This window comes from Lathamus discolor, chromosome 7 (genome assembly GCF_037157495.1).
Source record: "Lathamus discolor isolate bLatDis1 chromosome 7, bLatDis1.hap1, whole genome shotgun sequence".
In the NCBI taxonomy this organism is placed as follows: Eukaryota; Metazoa; Chordata; class Aves; order Psittaciformes; family Psittacidae; genus Lathamus; species Lathamus discolor.
Window position 1 is genome coordinate 7988956 of NC_088890.1, and position 20868 is coordinate 8009823.

Here is a 20868-nt window from a genome sequence, read left to right on the forward strand (position 1 = left end):
ATAAACAAAATCAAAATACTAGGGCTGGAGATTTCTCAAAACCCATGTCTTTTCATTCCTCCATTCCAGGCCAGAGACCCTGCTCTCAGACCAGCTGTGTCTGGGTTGTGTGGCATACTGCAAAACATTTGGGATTTTTTTACTCTTCGTCATCCTGTCATGATCAGCTAAGAGAGAGGGCTGGTAGCCTCTTGGAGGAAGGCTCTTCTTTCCTAGAGAGCAAATAGGTGTGCTGACGGAAGACTTTTTATAGGTTGCATGTGAGGGACTTTGCAGCTCAGATCTGCGAGACTGCAGCTTATGTAGAGGCTAGAAAAAAATTACTAAAAATTGGTGTTTGTGGTAATCTAAAAAGTAACAGACTTAACTTGCAGAGCACCAGGTAGATCGCTGCGTAAAATCCCTTTTTCATTTGTTTTCTGTTTTTTCCCTATCTGCTTTGAGGTTTTGGTTTATATGGTAATTAAACCTGGTTTTGAAGGGGATTTAAAAGTCTTTTGGATGAATTGAGAGGGAATGGTCCAGGCCAATTCTTAAAGCTGCGACTGACCTAGGGCTTCCATTACAGAGGTAATATTTGTTGTGTCGAAAGGGCACCTGGACATCAATGGACAATCAGAGGGAATCACAGAGCACAAGCTGTGTATTGAAACAGGTTACTGATCAAATAGGCTGTCAGTCTTTAGCTAGTTCTAATTTCTGATGCAGTTAGGATGCAATTTAGGATGCAGCCCAGTGCAGGGTATTGACCAGAAGCAGAATGAATAATGTAGGGTAAGTGGGGGTTTCTCTTTTATGCTTTGTTATTATATGTATAATTGTTGATGTATTTAAACACTGAGCCCTTGTCTAACTTCAGCAAAATCCAGTTGGGAAATTAGTCCTTATCTTCCTTTGCAGTAACTGCAGAATAGTAGTCAGTTAAACTGTTTATCCCTCGTCAGATCCAGATTAGTACACAAAGGGATATTTTACTATGAAGAATGCTGAAAACTTGCCTAAAGTTGCGTGGCAGGAGTCTTGGCACATACAGTTGATAATAAAATCTCTAAGGGGGTTGTACAGTGTGTAGTAGAGCTACTGAAGATGAATAAATGAAGAAGACTAAGTACTGCTTGGGCCAAAAGAGTGTACCAGAGAGCTCAGAATTATAGAAAATGTAAATAAAGGAATTGATGTGCATTTCCTTTCATTTCAGCTCCGAAATGCAATGGTCAATCGGAAAACAGGGAAATTCTCAATGGAAGTGAAGAAGACAGTGGATAAAGGGGTACAATGTATAAAATATTAATCCAACTAAGTATAAAGCAAGCAGTTAATTTTTTAAAACAGTTTTAAAGATTCCTATAAATATGATTCACTGCAGTATATTTTTTTCACTCACAGAATGTAAACATTATTTGTCATTTTATCAGTGACTAACCACTTGATCTTTTATACATTTATTATAGCAAACTAACTTCTTCCTCCCTCCCCTTCTGACTTTCTTGTTCTGAATCTAGAAGCGGGTGTTGGTGATGACAAATGACTACTATTATACAGACATCAAGGGTACTCCATTCAGGTAGAGCCGACCATAATAAATGGGCATTTCATCTGACTCATTGGTTTTGCATTTATACAGAACTTGTGAACTCATTGAAAGCTCATCAGCAAAAGTTGACAATGAAATATTCCTGGACAATGCTGAAAATAGCAAGGAAAAGGAGCCTACCAGCATTCTTTTAAGCTTTTCCAGGGATGGAAAGTTTGTGCAAGCTCACACAGTCAAACTCACAGTGTTTGTCATGGCTTATGTTTCATTAAAAAAATATTCAGTTGAGGTTTACATTGAACGAAAGGCTTTTGCAAGTACTTGGAGAGCTATAAATACTCTAATCCATTTAAGAAACTACATATTGAGCCCCATTTTAATTTTTTTTTCCACAACAGAAATGTAATGTAAAATGAGATAGTATTTCACTTCCAATTTGAGGTTTGGATATTTTGTTTCTCTGAACTACCTTCAGCGTATTTGTATAAAAAAAACCTGAGCAAGTCAGCCATGTTATTTTGGCATGCATCTTAGGAGGAAAAAAATGAAAAGAAAGACAGGAAGTCACTTTTCGTATTGCTCATATTTGAATTAAAAATAATCCATTAATAAAAGAACATTAACTGTACCTTACGCTTAAAGTGGGAGGCTTATAGTTGCAATACTCAACTGAGATTTCCTTCAATGGAACCATTTCACAGAGCTTGAGATACATTACACATAGAGAAAATATAGGCACATTTTTCTGATCTCTAATGCATGTGTTTATTGTTAAAATTCACACATGGGTGGTAAAACTCAGTGAGGTCTTCATTTTGTTTTGTTTTCATTTTCTGGGATTTTTTTTATTGTTGTTTGGGCTTTTTTGTTTGTATTTCTTTTTTTTTGTGTGGCACTATGATTCTTACCCTATTTGATAAACGTATATATGGGCTACATATATGCATGCAGGAAGTTCTGATTGTGAGGACAGAAATATAGTAGGAAAACTGTCCTGCCTTTTTCAGCATGGTCTGTATCTAGTGTTGACGGGTAGGAGTACAGATTCAGGAAGACAGCAGGGGCAAGATTTATTAAAATATGTATTGTAGTGTCAAATATGTTTACTGTCCAGCCCATTTCCAGATTGAGCTGTTGATTGCAGCATGTGTACTCTTGGAGCTGGTGCCTCTACATGTACTTAAAGTATCAGCCCATCCATTTTCAGTGTTACTGATTATTGGCAGATTCCTAGCCCAGTATAATCCCTTTGAATGATTGAATGCCAGAAGATACTCTGTGTGTGTTCAATAAGAAGAGGCATGGTATCCCCTAGCCAGTTCATTAAACTTTCATAGTTTAAATGGGAGACTAAATACCAGACCAAACTGGGTATATAACTGCTGACAATTTATGAAGCTGAAGTTAATGCAAAAAAGTTAAACTAGCTAAAAATGTGAAACACAGAACATTAGTCTAAGAGGACTCACGATGTTAATGTCACATATGAACTTCTTTTCCTCTCAGTAGCTCCATTGATTCCCATACTTACATTCTTTCTGAACAGCTTAGTCTGATTTACCAAAAAATGCCTCCCTCATTGTAAGGCCATGTTCAAGGCTCAGCTGAAGAAATCTCATGCTGGGTCAACAGCAGTGAGCTGAGACTGGCTCATTTATTAGTTTGCCAGAGAATGATGGTTTAGAGCACCTCTAAGCACACATAAATACAACCAATTGTTACAGGCACATCAGAACTGAAACAGCATTGAAGCAGCCAGTTGAACAATGCATATGATTGGTGAGAGTTTGGAAACAGAGTTTTAAAGTTAATCACAGTACACTAGCTGGCAATGTTAGAAATTAAAATAGCTCTGAATGTCTGCTATTGTTTGTCTCACAGTTTTCAAGGTCTGCTTTATTTCTCTGCACAGTTTAGGTGTGGCTCTCTCTAGAGGACATGGAAAATATTTCTTCAGAGGGAATGTAACAGTAGAAGAAGGTAAGATACCTACCTTCTCATGTTGCTTACACAGTAGTTTTATTGTTGATTTGGTAGACCTAAAGCTTGTGTGTTTGTCTGCAGATTATGTAAGGTAATTAGATTATTATTTTTTTTAATATCTTTTACTTCATGGGATTTTCCCCCCTCATTTTATTAAGCACAGTCATTGTTCGTAAATCTTTAGATGGGAATAATCTTCTGTCTTCCTCTGTTAGTGTTCCAGGGAATTACTTCGGGTCCAATGTTAATCATTTGTCGTGTTTTCTGAATGAAGCAACCACTAAGAGCACTGTAGTGGTTCTGGCTTTTTTGTTCAGGCTATACATTATAAACGTTTTCAGAGCTGTAACTACTTTGGGATTGTCTACAGGGATTTACATTTTGCATGTTTATATTAACAGTAGAAGTAGCCAGGGGAAGGACTGTCTTTCTTTATGGTTTTACTTTTTGATAAGTCCACGATTAAAATGACTGGAGGCATCAACTGTGAGTGGTGATAAAGTAGTTTGACAACAAGATCAAAATCAAATGTTCCTGAAGATGAAGGAAGAGGCATTTCAGAAGAGAGAAAAATGGGTTAAGATGTTGTAGCAGTTCTGAGCAAAAAATGTTTCAATAGGGGAATGCTTTCTGATCTTATACTGAAGTCTCCATTTCCAATTCTGCTTCTTGTTTTGTCAGTGCTGTTAAATAAGACAGTTAATTTCTTCAGGCATTTGTTCCTCAGCTGTATTTTGGGACATGAATACGTTCCTGTACCCAGGAGAGATTTAAAAATAAATGCTTTGAAGTTTGAGTCCCTTGCACAGCAAATGCATGTCTAGATAGAAAGAGAGCACAGCAGGAGACTTGGAGCTGCTTACTCTCCAAACTGTTCCAAACATCTCTTATACCTGTTTTCTTTCACCAGCCATCATCTCAGACAGTCTTGTCTGGTGTTTCCTCCTGAGTGCAGCACCAGAAATGTTAACATAGCCATAACTAATTGACCCTTTTCTTCCACTCTTACCTTCACTGATTCTCTGTCACTGACACCTAACTATCCTTTCCAAGGATTATAATTATAGTTGTAGTTTTGACTCTTCTGCTTTCCTTAATCACTGTAGCTCTGTCCTTGTTTATTATGTACTCTGGGGGTTTAAACCCAGACCCTGCCTTCAAAATCCTGTTTGCTTATTGTCTATTGACAAGTGTTTTAAGAGTTTTTAAAATTGCCAAAGTACATTTTTATTGAGCTATATAATTAATGATATAGTTCTTATTTACAAGTATTTGCATGACCTGTTAGTACAAGAAACCTATTCTTAGCAATCCTTTAAGTTGCTGTTTGTGTTCATGTGCTGTGTACTTAGGTTTTGAGGGAATTATTCTTTTAAAAGATTTTTTTCTTCTAAAGAGAACAACTTTCATGAAATGAGAAGTATGTATTTTAGCATAAAGAACTTTATAAGACAAATAGAGCAAGGGAGTATGAGTAGGAGACAGTTACCATTGCGTATTTCCTTTGCTCAAGTTTCCTTCTAAACTTCAAATGTATTGTGAGTGATTTGTACGAGTAAAACATAACAGCACAAAAAAAAAAAGGTTTCCCTACATTTTCAGTTTTAGATATGATTTAGTTGGCTTTTGCCAGTTTGTTAGACCCTAAAGTGTACTTGAACATAGTTTACTGTGATTTATTATGTTGTGGTAATAATGCACTTTCCAAGAAGTAAGAGTTTATGTTATGGAGTGTATGCAAATAACCATCTGTTACCCAGATTGCTCCCTAAATAACCCATTATTATTCCTGTTACAGGTTTGCATGATTTAGAGCACCCTGATGTATCTTTAGCAGATGAATGGTAAGCCTTAAACAAAGCATGAAATTTGTGTCTGTTATCCTTCTTGGTTTCATATTGTTTGTGCTTGCTAAGCCAAATTCTTTATGTTCAAAGACAAAGAGAGATCATGCTTATACATATTAACATCTTAATGCTTTGACAACGTGTTCACAGGTCCTATTGCAACACTGACTTACATCCTGAACACCGTCAAATGACTCAGCTAGAAGCAATTAAACGCTACCTCACAGGAAAAGAGCCATTGCTCCAATGCAAGTATTTTGTTGAATACGCATGTAGTAGGCTTTACTCCAGCTAAAATTTTGCACTGAACCTCCTACAAAATGCAAAGCTACTTAGCTTAAACAGTGATAAGTTGTGATTGGGTTGCTTGGCTGTTGTCACTTTGGAGTTTCATTTGGTTTTGAGCTCTTTCCAGTGTATCAATATAGTGATGACTGACTTTTCCAGTAAACAATATGCCTGAACCAAGTTTTCAAGTTTCTGTTCAGATGGTGTAGCTATACTGTGCAATATTATCACTCCATCTGTTTTTGTAAGTTTAACATGATTGTTCTGAATCAAGCCTTGGATCATGCTTCTAAAGAATATGCCAGATATTTCATGAGTATTTTGGGGAGAATGTGTATGCAGTTAGCATTTCTGAACTGTAAAGCAGAATGGAAAACAAACCATCAAACAGATAAGTGTATGTTTTGTCTCTTTGCAGAAATGCAGAGCTTCTGTGACTGTTAGTAGACCTAATTGTTTTAGTTAGTCTTGTCATATACAAATGTGAGCGTTAGATAATACATACATGAATGTGTTACATGAAGTAAAGAATTTTATTTTTTGTTTGTTTTAACCTAAAATTTTGTCAGTGCACTGAAATGATCAATGAAAAACTGCTTTGTGGTAAAATACTATGTAATATTGCATAGTAAATGCTTAATAGTGCAAAATTTTTGAATGCATATCACAGATTAAACATAGTACAATATAAAAAATTATTTACTCATCTAAAAAGTTCCTCTTTATATGCACATATGTTTACTGATTTTAATATATTGTAATAGGTGATAAAGAATTGATCCAGGAAGTGCTGTTTGATGCAGTTGTGAGTGCACCAATTGAAGCTTATTGGACCAGTCTAGCATTAAATAAATCAGAGTAAGCAAGCTTTATGTTGGTCATTATGTGTCAGTCGTGGGTACATCTTTAATAGTTATGTTTGTGAATGTAAGAAATCCTAATATGAATGAAAATGTTATATTAGCCATTTGATCCTAAATACCACTAATTTTGAGTTCAGTGTTAAGTGTTTATGTGTACATAACAATGGTTAGTTGTAAGACTACCTGATATAACTAAAGAAATTGCATTCTATCTGCAACTTATAGCTCTATTTCTAACAAGCAGTTTAGAGTAACTGTGAAATACGATGAAAAATTTACCAAATTTGTTGATGGGATTCGTAATTTGTCTCAAAGCAAATTATATATAGAAAAACTTGCACTAGTAAAGTAAATAATATATTTAATCCTTTTGGTTGGTTGGTTAGTTTGGTTGTTTTCCAGAACTGACTAGAACCTAGGTTCCTGTTATAGATAATCAGGATTAGCTCCTACTTTTTAGAGTTTGCTTTACTTAATTTATTTTATGATGTACGAAGGTGTTAAGTAACAAAATGTGAGATATATTAAAGAAAGCAAGTGCTGAGATTATTAGCTTGCATGAAATAATGTGGTTGAAGGGCAATTCTGGAGATTATCCTTACTATATTTTGCTAAATTTGAATAATTTTAAAGTTGAATGAAAACATATATTGCTGTAAAGCACGTACTCATATTGAATGAGTAAAATCAATGTGATAAGGTCTGAGTCATCAAACTAAGGATTAGCCAGTCTGCACTTAGAAGATAAAGAAATTGTTGCATGCTAATATGTTGTAGACATTGATGAATTTATATAGAGGTTTAATGTTTCTTTGAATCCTCCTGCACAATGAAATAGCAGATGCAGTAAACACAAGGAAGGCAGCTGTGGAGAGATGCTAGTAGATGTTTGATCCCTTTTCATGTTTTGACTTACACAAATGAGACAGGGCATTTTTGAAGAATGAAGTATGAGACAGCAAGATGGCCAAGACTATGGTCCTGGGTTTTGTGGTAATATGACTGAAGTTCTTGTACCCATACAAGAGCTAGTTTTAAAGTAGCTAGCTTGGTACTGACAAAACACAGCAAGAGCTGAGGCTGAGCTACGTGACACATTTTTTTCTTAAGGTCTAGAGGCTAAAGCATATCCTGATGGCAGCTACATTGATTTAAATCTAGCTTAGTTTTTGCTTTCTTGAGCAATGGTCACAGCTAATGTAATATAACCCCCATTTTCAAGAAGGGGAAAATGGATGACCTGGGGAGTTACAGACCAGTCAGTCTCACCTCTGTGCCTGGCAAAATCTTGGGGCAGATTCTCCTGGAAGGCATGCTAAGGCACATGAAAAACAACAAGGTGCTTGGTGGCAGCCAGCATGGCTTCACTAAGGGGAAATCCTGCCTGACCAATTTGGTGGCCTTCTATGATGGGGCTACAGAACTGATGGGCAGGGGTAGAGCCGTTGATGTCATCTACCTGGACTTGTGCAAAGCATTTGACACTGTCCCACACGACATCCTTGTCTCTAAATTGGAGAGACATCAATTTGATAGGTGTACCACTCAGTGGATAAAGAAATGGCTAGATGGCTGCGCGCAAAGAGTTGTGATCAATGGCTCAGTGCCCAGCTGGAGACCAGTAACTAGTGGGGTCCCTCAGGGATCGGTGTTGGGACCAGTCTTCTTCAACATCTTTGTTGCTGACATGGACAGTGGAATTGAGCGCGCCCTCAGCAAGTTTGCCGATGACACCAAGCTGTGTGGTTCAGTTGATACGCTGGAGGGAAGGGATGCCATCCAGAGGGACCTTGACACGCTTGTGAGGTGGGCTGATGCCAACCTTATGAAGTTCAGCCATGACAAGTGCAAGGTCCTACACCTGGGTTGGAGCAATCCCAGGCACAGCTACAGACTGGGCAAAGAAGAGATCCAGAGCAGCCCTGCAGAGAAGGATTGGGTTTGTTGGTCAATAAGAAAATGAACATGAGCTGGGTTCAGAGTTTGCTCACAGCCCAGAAAGCCAACCGTGTCCTGGGCTGCATCAAAAGGAGCATGACCAGCAGGTCAAAGGAGGTGATCCTGCCCCTTTATTCTGCTCTTGTGAGACCTCACTTGGAGTATTGTGTGCAGTTTTGGTGTCCTCAACGTAAAAAAGGATGTGGAACTGTTAGAACAAGTCCAGAGGAGGACCAAGAGGCTGATCAGGGGACTGGAGCACCTCCCATATGAAGATAGGCTGGGAAGGTTTGGGCTGTTCAATCTGGAGAAGGGAAGGCTGCTTGGAGACGTCCTTTCCAGCCCTAGCTATTCTATGATTCTATGGCTTGAAGAATATATGTATCGCAAAGTATTGAATGTACTGGGAGCAAGATCTGGAATTCCAGCCCATCTTAAGTCAGTGGGTGCCAGTGGTTATTGAATGGTTGGTACATAGCTATGCCACACCTTTTTATTCTATGGCTTCCATATAGTTTCTCCTCATGAATCCTACCAAATTTACTGTCTTTCACTTTTTAGTGACTCTTCATATATATAGCATTTCTACATTGTATGTTTTCCAAAAAACACATGACTTTAACTTAAACCCTAGTGTTTAAAAAAAAAAAAAAAAGTTTAAAAAATAAACAGTCTTTCTCAAAGTGCGTACATTTGTACCCTGTTAACAGCAATATAGCTTTATCTGTTTACTGTCTAGAAACATCATCTTTGCTTGTGTTCTGCTATATTTCAGGAACTCTGACAAGGGAGTGGAAGTTGCCTTCCTTGGAACACGGACTGGACTATCTCGTATCAACCTGTTTGTGGGTCCAGAGCAGCTTACTAATGAGTAAGTAACAAAGCAGTATTTGGCAGCAGTAGGAGAAAAGAAGAAGAAAAATGTTTAGTTTTAGGAAGCCCATTTACTGCTTTTCCAGGGTTTTACACTGGCATACTGAAATACATAGAACAAGTTTGAAAGATGTTATGGGATCCCTTAGATTCTTTCTTCATCTGGAACACTTGGAACAATGAGCTATTATACACCTCTAACCCGTACATTTACTCTCTGCGCAGACCCTTGGGGTTAGCCTCATATCTTTATTATTCAGAGCAGAATTATTAATATGCTGCATCTGCAGATGAGGATCACTTTTTTTTTTTCTTTTAATTTTACTATCCTATCTGTAGGCTTTTTCAGGAATTTTGCATCATTGTTATGAATTTTTTTTGTGTGTGTTGAAATAAAACCAAGTCACAGAAGAAGATAGGGTGAAACTAATCAGGAGATCTCACCATTCAGGAGTTTCCAATTTCACTGGGAGAAGATGTAATCTAGTGTAGGTACAGGTTTTCTAAACTGGAGATCTATAAAATAAGGTCCCATAATTAATGACTTTTTCAGGCACCAGTTTTATAGTGTCAGGCAAATCTATATGTGTTATGAATGCAGAAGAAAATCTGTACTTGATGTTTATGATAAACTAGGTGTATTGAATATAAATTTACATAGTGCTTATAAGACCACAAGGAACTGTTGTAGTGTGAGTAGCCTGACAGGTGAAATCAATAGCACAGCAATTTTTTACTGTCAGACAGCAAACTAGAACAACAGTGTGGAGACCATACTTACTCTTTTCACTAATGCAAACTTTCAATTGCATATTATTTGGAAATTAGGTTGTTAAATTACTTTTTCTCATTGCATAAGAGTGAATGCCAGTGGCAACGAACTACCAAATCTCCAGTGCCTTTTCCACTTTGTAAAGTTCATAGTTCTTGCATTGTGGTCAGAGAAGAAGACGTTTTAGACTGAAGCATTTTTATTCCTATACATCAATAGAAATATTTTTAGTGGTACTCAGAGGCACTATTTTCTTAGTACTTTTTCCATCTTTCACAAAAAAAGCAATTGCAGGTGTCACAAATAATTATTAGGGTCTAAAATTAACCCTTTTGTTGAACAAATGGTATTAGAGAAATTGGCCCAAACCATTGCTTTTCCTAAAAGATTGCATTTTGTTTTTTTCTTGTCTTTCAAAGATAGAAATTATTTTGTGCCATACAACAAACAATTATTTTCTTTCTTCCTTCTCAAGAGATTTCCTGACAGCTGAAGATAAGGAGAACATTTTTAATGCTGACCATTTTCCACTTTGGTACAGAAGAGCTGCTGAGCAAATACCTGGGAGCTTTGTCTATTCAATCCCATTTAGTACAGGTCTATAATTTTCTTATTCTCTTAATGTTGAGCAATATAAGATACTGAAAGGATTCCAAGTATGTCAGTACTGAGTGGGCTCTGTAGTTAATCTCAAATGTTAATCTAAAATATGCATTGATATTTGTGGCTAATTTACCAGTCCTTTGACCAGGTACATCTTTTACAGGGCTCCAAGTGAAACCCCAAGATGTGTTGTAACAGTTTTCATTTATTATTTGCACTAGTGGAATTTACAGCTTTAGTGTTTTAAGCAACAAAAGTCCAGCAGAGCAAGCATCCACATTAATGAGAAGCCCAACCCTGGCTGCCAATTTTGTTGTCACCCTTTTTGCCACATTTAGCAGGCAAGGCAAAAATTGATTACTCATTTCAGTGTTTCAAGCTTGTTGTTGGGATGCTGGGGAATTTTGAAATGGCAGTGCCTGTATGTTCTGTGCATAGATAAAACATGATGTTGGCTTTCTAATTTTCTGAGCATTAAAACCTCATGGTTTGTTATTTCAAACCAGGGGGAAAAAAAGTAAAAATCCCAATTTCCTCATTCTGAAATATCTTCTTTCTTTCTTTCTTTTTTTTTTTTTTTTTTTTAATGCACCCTGCAGAAACTGCAAACAAAAGCAATGTAGTGACAGCCAGTACTGCTGTTCAACTTCTGGATGACAGAAAATCTCCAATTGTTGCAGGTAAAATTGTTGTAATTTGTTCAGTTTTTAAAGCAGTTTATGAGGTCACCACTTTCTCAGGAATTTAGCAGGAATTTAATATAGGAATACCATCTTTTAAGAAGAGACGAGAAGGAAAAGATGCAGTTGTACCTTTAAGATATAATTGAATGACTTAGTGTAGAGAACACTTAATGCCTCCTCTCCCTAAGACTATCCAAGCTCCCTATGAGCTATGGAGTTTTTCATAATGGAAATAAATATTATCAATGAAGCATTTTTAGTAGACAAAATTTTAGTATCATCATAAATCAAAATATATTATGCTAAGGAAAAAGAAATACAAGAAAGAACTATCTGGTGTGTAAATGTTCCACACACTCTTCAGGTGTAAAGATCCTGGCCTATAACAAATGATACAAAGCAGTCATTTGTGTAGATCATCACAGCTGTGATTTGATCAGAGCATATAAATTGAATAGCGAAGCTCTACAGTCTACCAGCCAAGTGTGTGACAGTACCTAAAAAGTGAATTTTGAGATCTACAGGTTAGAGATAAAACATACAGATGAAATGAGAAAATAAAAATAAGTAATTTTTAAGTTCTCACTCAAGACCAAATGCTTTTCTGACCAGTTTTCTCTAGTACCCATTGGTTACTGATTTTGAAGAAAGAATTAATTTAAACAAGTCTTATGGTTTATTATGCCAGAAACCAGCTCTCTTATTTCAGGAAAAATTAGATACCTACCATGCAAAGCAAGAACCATACTATTTTAAATCATAAATATGATTTAAAAGACAGTAAGATACAGTGAATACTGAAAGAGCAAGAATGTGCTAGATAACTGGGAAATCTCTAATCTGTTTTCTCAAACACAGAATATGTCCACTGGTAATAGTAGGCTTCATAGGGTCAGTGGGAAAGCACCCTCTGACTTCAGTTTGCGTGAATACATTCTTCACAATTTACTGATCTCTTTTGTAAGATAACAGGAAATCTTAATTATGACTTTGTACTCCTATTAAGCATAAAACAACTTTTATAAACTAATGATAATGCAGATTATCTGCAAATTACTGAAGAAGTAATTAAAAGATATTGCTGTACAATGGAGAAGGTTGATGTTATTTCTAGAATGCTCCATCATTTGGAGTTAGTAAAAGGCTTATTGTGCAGTTTACCATCATCTGTAAAAGTGTGTTGGGTTACTAGCATCCCAATGTTTTTGTTTTTACTCAATACTGTTTGCAATTTAGTGTTGACTACAAGGAGGTATTGCATGTAAGCAACTCTAATACCGTGTCAACAATTTTATTTTTTTTTAATAGTAATTGTAAATGAGAGGCAGATGTTACTTCCTTTTCCCCAGTAATTTTGTTGAATATTGCGCATTCAAAATTACGTGGGTGCCATACTTTCTATCTAAAATAGGTCTTCAAGGGTCTTCAATGATTTTTAATACCAAAGCATATAAAAGATTTCCATGATACCTGTAAATGTATATTGCCATGAAAACTATGAGCAGTGTGTTTACACTGAAGCACATAAGTTTGTTTTTGGTTTGTTTTTGTTTTTTTTTTTTTTACTTCTGTAAACTTCAGAAACTGTGTGCTGGAAACATTTTTTCAGTATGAAGCCTTTTAAAGAGTTTGTTTTGAATAATTTTCCCCTGCCCTCTTGTATGGTTGCATGCTTTGTGTTTGTTTGTCAGTTGGTTCGGGGTTTTTTTTGGGTGGGGGAAGCGTCTTCGGACCTGTACAAACCATTCTCCATGAAAGTATCACTCAGCCAGCTACAGCCGTGCAGAGACAAACAGCTATGTGCATTATTCTTGTCCTTTTAAATGCAACTTGTCAGTTCTACCTTTTCCATCAGAAAATTTTCAATAAAGTACCCAGCATCTAGTTAATTTTTTAGTCTTTGTGATAAGGTTGGCAACATTCTGTTTTAAGCAAAATGGATTTGGAGGGAGAAACTGGAGCGGTGGTAAATGAGAGAAGTAGTTAATATATGGGCATCTGGATAAGTAAGACTAGGATTTGTATATGTTACATACTTGTTTAATTTCCATTCTTTTGGGGGGTGGGGAAAGGTGATGGTTTCATCATTATGATTTTCTTTAAAATAATTTTTAAAGATGCTGCTCACCAAGACAGTTCTGGCAAGAGATGGGAACAGAAGCAAATGAAAGTCATCATGGATTAAAGCAGGCTTTAAAAAATGAAAAATGTTTCTTTCTTGAGGTTTTTGAATGTTGAGAGAGAATGTGAACCTTTATATACGTACTTCCTTATAGATGCAGTTTACTTCAAAAGCTAGAGTACAATATAGGACCTTAAGAGACTTTTGTGTTGAAAGAGGCCATTGCTGTTCACAGGAAACATGAAAATTAGACCCATAGATGTTTAATTAAAGATAACAGAACTGACACAGTCTTAGCGCAAAAATTTCTTAAAGAACATGGAAGAAAATGTCTGATGAAAATTGTCAAGGCTTCTTAGCTTTTATTCATAAGACAAGCAGAACCTGGAATTTCAAGCCTCATTGAAAAAAAGTCCATAGCAGTGCTTAGTAAAATGCTCTGGATGCCTAGTCAGAAGAATGAAGGATTAAATCATACAAAGGCACCGTCTTCAGTCTCACAGTCATGTGAAATTTTGAGGTTGCAGGAGATGAGGAGAAATAGTCCATTTTTGTTTAATAAGAAAAAAAAATGCTTATAGCTTTAGAAACTAAGTACAATTTTTCCTAAATTCTTTTATGCCTATTTTTGTGCAGCCTTTATGCATGTGTGGTTGAGGTTGGAAGTGAAATCTTATTATCTAATCCAATCTCAGTGGACTAGATCTTGAGCAGAATCTTGAGCTAGGGCAGGGTACCCAGGACTGTGTTCAGACAGGTCTTGAATTTCTCCACAGATGGAGAAGCTGCACTCTTTCTGGGAAACCTCTTCCAGGGTTTTACCACCCCTATGGTAAAGTCTTTTCTCTTTGTTTTGACACCAGGTCTGTGTTGTGAAGAAGTATGCAAATTTGTAACAGAAGACCATGAAATGTGCCTGCATTTGCAGTAATGCAGGACATAGAACAGCAAGGTGATACCATGTGAATATGAGTCATTCTAAAGGTTAATAAGATTACCAACTATCTGTATATTACAGTCTTTTAATTTTAAGAAAAGACTATGCTGTCGGTTGCAAAGGACCTAAGTAGACACATTTGAAAAATAAGCCTATAAAAAGATGGTACTACTCTAAAACCTAGTTTGAATGTCATCAGCATATTCTTTCCACAATAGAAAATGGTTTAAAATTATCAGATATATCTAGATACGTTAACTAGATAGAAAAAATGGGGAGGCGGGGGGGTGGGGGGGTATTACTATTGCCACCTATCGATAAAAATGTAGAATTGCAAAGACGTTTGTTGTACCAAAGTATAAAGAATATCTAAATAAGTTATATATTTTCTACCAAAATATTTTATATATAATCGGTTTTGTGTTGGACTTCCTATTTATTGAAGTTGAAATTAAGACACAGAAAACACTCAGCAGGTCCTCCCTGCACAGATGCTTTTCTGTGGTCTCTCAATCGAATCAAGTAATATTTTAATTCACTCACTTTAAAAACATAAAAAACTTTACCAATAGAGTCAGACCTGTAGTTTATGAAGAGAAGAATATCCTCATTGCTCTATGTCAACTTAGCTGGAATAGTAGATTAATGGAAGTTTACTGTAGCTAAATTAGAGAGAAATGAAAATACTCCAATAATCTGAAGATTTCTCTTATTCAGCATGATTCTGGAAAGAAAAGAAATCCATGCTGTTCTTATGTACAGGCATCTTTACAGTCATTTTCTCTCAAAGTAAAGTGATTGCCTAGGATGTGCAGTCAAGTGTTACCATAGTTCTGTGAATCTACCCTCACTCGTTCTTTTCTGCTGAAGCTACATAAAAAGAATGATTGCAGTAATTCCTGTTTGGACAGAAGAGAAAAATCAGTACAGAAGGAACTCTGGTATTCTTCACAGTTGTAAGGTTCTTGATTGGCGTTTTTGTTTTTCTTCTGTGTATTAAGCATTTCTCATACAGATGGCCTGAAGATCAGACACTTGAGGAATCTTTTGTGGTGAAGGTTACCAAGAAGTCTGTAGCTCTTGTAAGAATACTGCACCAATAAGGATCAGATTCTAGCATCCATGAACATGTTGAATAATATACTTTGTATGTAGTCCTTTCAAGGGAACAGATTTACTGTTAGTTTCAGAATGATTAAGGATGGCTACTTTTTTCTCACAGCCATTATATACTGCTGCCAAGCAGTAAAAGCTGAAAAGCAAATGGGAGATACCTTTCTACCATCCATGATTCCTATCTTTATATAGTGTCTTGTCTTTATATGGGTATGTGACACTGAAGATTCCAGGGACTATGTTCTTAAATGTATGGCAGGTGTATTTAATTCCATAGTAGATGGTGCCATAACACAAGGTCATGATAAGTGTAAGTTAGTCCCTTTTCTCTGCCACACAGCAATGCTGAGAGACTAATTTCTCATGTAAGAGATTTATTGGAAAGAAATGTGTCCATATGGCTCAGCAGAATTAGAAAAAACACCCACCTGCTATTGATTCCTGCTAAAACTGTAGCTCATACATGTTATTGTCTGTGGATTTTATTTATATTTAAATGTACACTGAAATATATATTTAAAATACATTGAGCAGAGTTTTGTAGTCAGATATAGGTATAACTCAGTCTGAAGGCAGCTTAACTCTGACTCTTCTAGTCACTGACAGTTTGATTTTAAATGCTCTCACTGAAAATCCTTATTATGTAAACAAGGAATATTATGTTTTATACTGGCAAACAAATGGTTCTAAGTAAAGCTAGGATCCAGTATTTAACTATATGCATATATATATACACATATACATATGTGTGTGTTGTATATATGCAACCTCAAAAATCCATTCAGGTTTTGAGGTTTTTTTAATGAATTCATGTGGATTTTGCGTGCACATTTCTCTTTAAACAAGATCCCAGAACATGCTTTGAAAGACTGACTCCCAATAATTTAGTAAAAATTAGTTTGAACTACTGATACTTCTAGGAGAGACAGATACTGTAAATGCTTCACAAATAGTTAAATCTGCTATTGTTACAATAGCCCATAGGGTAAATATAACTGCTTTGTGCTTCTTTTACTTTTTTTTCTTTATTTTTTCTTATGTGCGTTGTTTTGGTATTACTGTATTATTAAAAAGATTTAAGAAAATGTTACTGTCATATACAGACCTTAAAATTTATGATACCATGTATGAAATTGCATTTTAGTATGAAGGCCTAAGGGAAAATGAATATGTCATCATAATGATACACCAACCAAATTTTTGAGGCATTCTAAAATAGATGTTTTCCTTGTCAGGCAAGACAGTGATTTACTTAATCTTTATTCCACATTATAAGCCACAGAAGATTATATTCAGCAGTAGTGTTTAGTAAATCCCTCAAAATGCTTTTCATGCATTGGCGGAAAACCACTGGTTTATGTTTTTCCAGATTTTTTTGTTAATTTTAAATATTATCTTTGTATTTATAAATCTAATATTAGTATGTAGACTAATGTTTTCAGTTTCAGGAAAATTGAAATGTGTATTTATGCAGTCTGACATTAAACAACTCACAGATTTAGGTTACGAGCCATGACTTAGGAAATACGGTTTGCTAGGTAATGCACAGAGAGAGGTAAGCTCCTCCACAGGATGCTTCAGAACATGTGGCAAAATCCTGCCTCTCTCCATTGGCTGAACAGGGAATCTGAAGTTAGATGGCATATTCACAACCATTCACACATTTTTATTCATTTGTATTTGATCTCAATTCATTTTTACATAGAGAATTAGGGGGTGAAATAATTGAATAACTGGGATTTTTAAGGTAGTTCTCAGCTAGTTTTGGCTTGAAAACTTAACCCCTATTTATCTAATTCTTGGGCTTTCCTCACAGCTTGTTCTCAGAGAATCTGGGGCTCTGAAGGGTGAATTTGAACAGTATCCCAACCTGTATGGTATTAACATTTGTAGTAAATTTCATAGAGCATCCTGCTCTTTGCTTCTGCACTTCTATTTTTTCTTTGGAATCTTTTGTTTGCTTGGCTGGGTTTTAGTACTATGTAATTTGATTGGGGGAAGATCCTTGTGATCTAGTAGCAATCAGATTCTAGGTACGTTTTGCGGACAAAGGCAGCAGGATAAACTGTCAGGTGCTTTTGAAAACTTCAGATAATGTTGTGCAAGTATGAAGCTGGAATCATGTAGCATGTGAATACATTAATACTAGTTTAAGTACAGTAGCTTAACTTAATTTATTTTTCTACCAGTACACCGTATTTCCAAATATTAGCAGTGTTTTCCGATGTGTTTGGTGTGTCTTGAAAAAGAGGATGGCAGTCTTACACAAAAAGTCCAGCATATAGTGTACATAGCCCTGAAGCACTGGGGGTTCCCTCTGTAATCAGTAAGAGAGAGCAACTGCAGCTTTCAGTGGGGATAGTTACGAAGTATGTAGTCATTGGTTGTTTATTATGGGCTTTTAATTCATAGTCCTTCTCCCCTGTTGTGACTTACTGCCACATCCAAATGATTGATCTCATCTGGGTTACATATAGTCACATTTCAGGTAATAGAAACCCTGGAAGTACCAAGACTCTTTTATAGTTATCATTACTATGCCACTTTCAGCCAAGTTGAAAAATCAAAGTTGTAGAAATAGGCGTACTTTCTGGATGCTTAACTAAAGCCTGCCACCTTTGTATTTTGGCCAGCAAAGAGAGATGGGTATTAGTAGGCAACAGTTGTTTGTTTGAGATTTTTTTTTGTTAATATTGTTAATGATAGATAAGCTATGTATAGAATCATAGAATAGTTAGGGTAGGAAAGGACTTCAAGATCTTCTAGTTCCAGCCCCCTGCCATAGGCAGGGACCCGTCACACTAAACCATCCCACCCAAGGCTTCATCCAACCTGGCATAATGTCACTAAATGTTCTACTTTGATATGTAAGAAGAGGGATCCTGATTTTGTTTGGATGTTTTATTTCTAGGGAATAATGAAGCTGAGTTCTGATTAACCTTTTGCAAGTTTGGAGTGGAAAGTCATGTGGCAAGCCAGTTAGTATGTTTCAATTTAGCTTTGTTTCTTTTAATATAGATACTAAAGATATTTTCTGCAAAGAATATTGTCATATGGTAATTTTTAAGCTCTGTTCTAAACCAAAATTTTAGAAAGCCTCTTTGTCTGAAAACAACCTATTATGGTGAGCCTCTGTATAAAGCATAGGAACATAACAATATGTCTACTTTCTCTATCTTTGTAAATACCTTGCAGAGTAGTGTGTCCTGATATTTTGTTGACTTTGAGGGGAAAAGTATTTTTCACAGAGACTAGGAAAAAATACTGTGTTCACTATAATACCTCTCACAAGATTGCTGGTAAAACAACAAAGCTTTTTCAGGAACCTTTATCTGAAAAATAAATCTGTGCAGACAGCTTATTTCAGCAGCAGATGTCCATTGCTAAGCTTTACAAATTAAGGGCAGATTTGTGGGGAATCCCTAGATCTCCGGTCTTTCACTTGTTGTAGTCAATAATTGTTTAGGACAATAAATTGTGCCTTTTATCTCTGTTTTTCAGTAGCTGAACATTCTGTTTCCTCTACTGAAAAAGAAATAAGTTTACACTTATTTAGTAATTGAATCAATACTTTGTTGAATGTCTGCTATTAACTTATCATCATAAATAACTGGATTTGTTAATTGCAAACGTATTTGGGAATCTTACATATACTAATATAACCCTTAAATAAAAATTTATCTGGATTTTTTTTTTATTAGGATTTTTTTTTCTTTTTTTAATTTCTTTATAAAACAGCAGGTTAAAAAGTATGAATCAGATTTTTCATGGATTGGTTTGCTCTACTCCCATAGCAAAGTGAACTAATGAAAGTACGAGATATTTTACTTTCTGGCAGAACTCCATGTCAATTTTTACAGCATGAAAATCCCCAAAGAATCTTAAATGTGACTAGGAAGGGGTTTCTGTAAATGTTGTTGTGCCCTTGATTGCCTCTTCTTCACTTTCTTTCTTTTTTTTTTTCATGGTCTTACTGTAGGGAAAGCCTTGAATGTCTGTGTTGATAGAACTGGTTTTTAAGGACTTAGAAGATTCTTGGCTTGTTCCAGACTAGGAAATATCAATTCAGTTCTCGTTTTTCCTTTGCTTGAAGATATCAGGTGTGGGAACTTATTCACATTGCTGTATCCAAGCCTATTAGAGACACTGTGGGTGAAATCTCTCTAGAGGTCAGACGATTATTAGCTTTCATCTTGGGATCTACGGTTTGGGTACAAGCGTGCTTATTTTAGGTTGTCACCATTAGAAAAGCACTGATTTGGCATGGCTCAGAACTAATTCTTTGGCCTATGGGCAATAAGATCCTATCCTGTATTACTTCAGTCTTCTCTATCTGAAAAACTATTCCATTTATGGCAATAACGTTTTACAAAGCAAAATATAAAGTGTAGAAAATGTAGACCTACACACTCAAATGACTTAGCGTCTGAGATACATTGTCAAGAGATCAGATTTAAAAAGCCCAAATATAAATATTCTATAAATTCTGTTCTGATGATGTCTCAGCTGAAGTAATGTACCCTCTAGGGTACATTAGGGTACCACAAATCTAGGGTACCACATTTTAACAAAATGTAGAACTGAAAAGGTTCCAGGGAATGCAGAGAAAAAAAAAAAAAAAGAAAAAAGGAAAAAGGAAAAAAAAAAAAAAGGTTTGGAGGATGTGGCTGTACAAGAAAACTTGAAACAGCTTGATTTATTTAATTCAGGACAGAGAAGAATGAACAGAGTCTAATAAGAATATGAAGTACTTAACAGTTAAAAAAAAAAGAGACTGTTTTCAATGTCTGCTAGATTTAGATTAAGATTGAGATGCTTAATTTTATCTGTACATGAAAGTAACTGCAGATGCAGGAATGAGCTTTAATATTTAGGTTGCAATTATTGCTAAGTAGATAAGAACAGGGGTTACATGACTCCTGCCATATAGCCCATTACTCAGTTGAGGCTGTTATTAGAATAGCTACAGAACTTGATATTGGAAACCATCTGTTGGAAGGAGAGTGGAATGCCACGGCACAGCTTCTTTTGCCCTTACTGGAGACTGATACTCAGCTATTACTCTCAAGTCTTCTGCCCAATGGAAGAAACTGGCAAGATTTTTACCAAAGGTTGAGGTTGCTAAGACTTTTCTTAGACTATAAGCATAGTTGATTTCTGCATTAGGTACCTAGGCAGGTCTTTAACCCTGTCACAGCAGAGAGTTAGAGAACACATTAGACATCTGTCAAAAACAGCCTAGATACCTTTTATTTAGTCTTAGAAAGCATAGAGGGAGTTGCTGATCTCTGTTGGTTGCTTTAAAATAA

At 36.0% G+C, this 20868-nt stretch overlaps 1 protein-coding gene across 1 annotated transcript in view; it reads left to right on the plus strand.

The window, feature by feature from the left end:
- CACNA2D3 (calcium voltage-gated channel auxiliary subunit alpha2delta 3) overlaps positions 1-20868 on the plus strand; it is a 498676-nt gene that overhangs the window by 400614 nt on the left and 77194 nt on the right. Inside the window, exons 18-26 of the mRNA XM_065687615.1 lie at positions 1199-1270; positions 1503-1564; positions 3447-3514; positions 5316-5361; positions 5515-5612; positions 6417-6510; positions 9229-9324; positions 10574-10695; positions 11301-11381. Of these exons, the coding sequence (XP_065543687.1) occupies positions 1199-1270; positions 1503-1564; positions 3447-3514; positions 5316-5361; positions 5515-5612; positions 6417-6510; positions 9229-9324; positions 10574-10695; positions 11301-11381 (739 nt within the window). The remainder of the gene's footprint in view (positions 1-1198; positions 1271-1502; positions 1565-3446; positions 3515-5315; positions 5362-5514; positions 5613-6416; positions 6511-9228; positions 9325-10573; positions 10696-11300; positions 11382-20868) is intronic.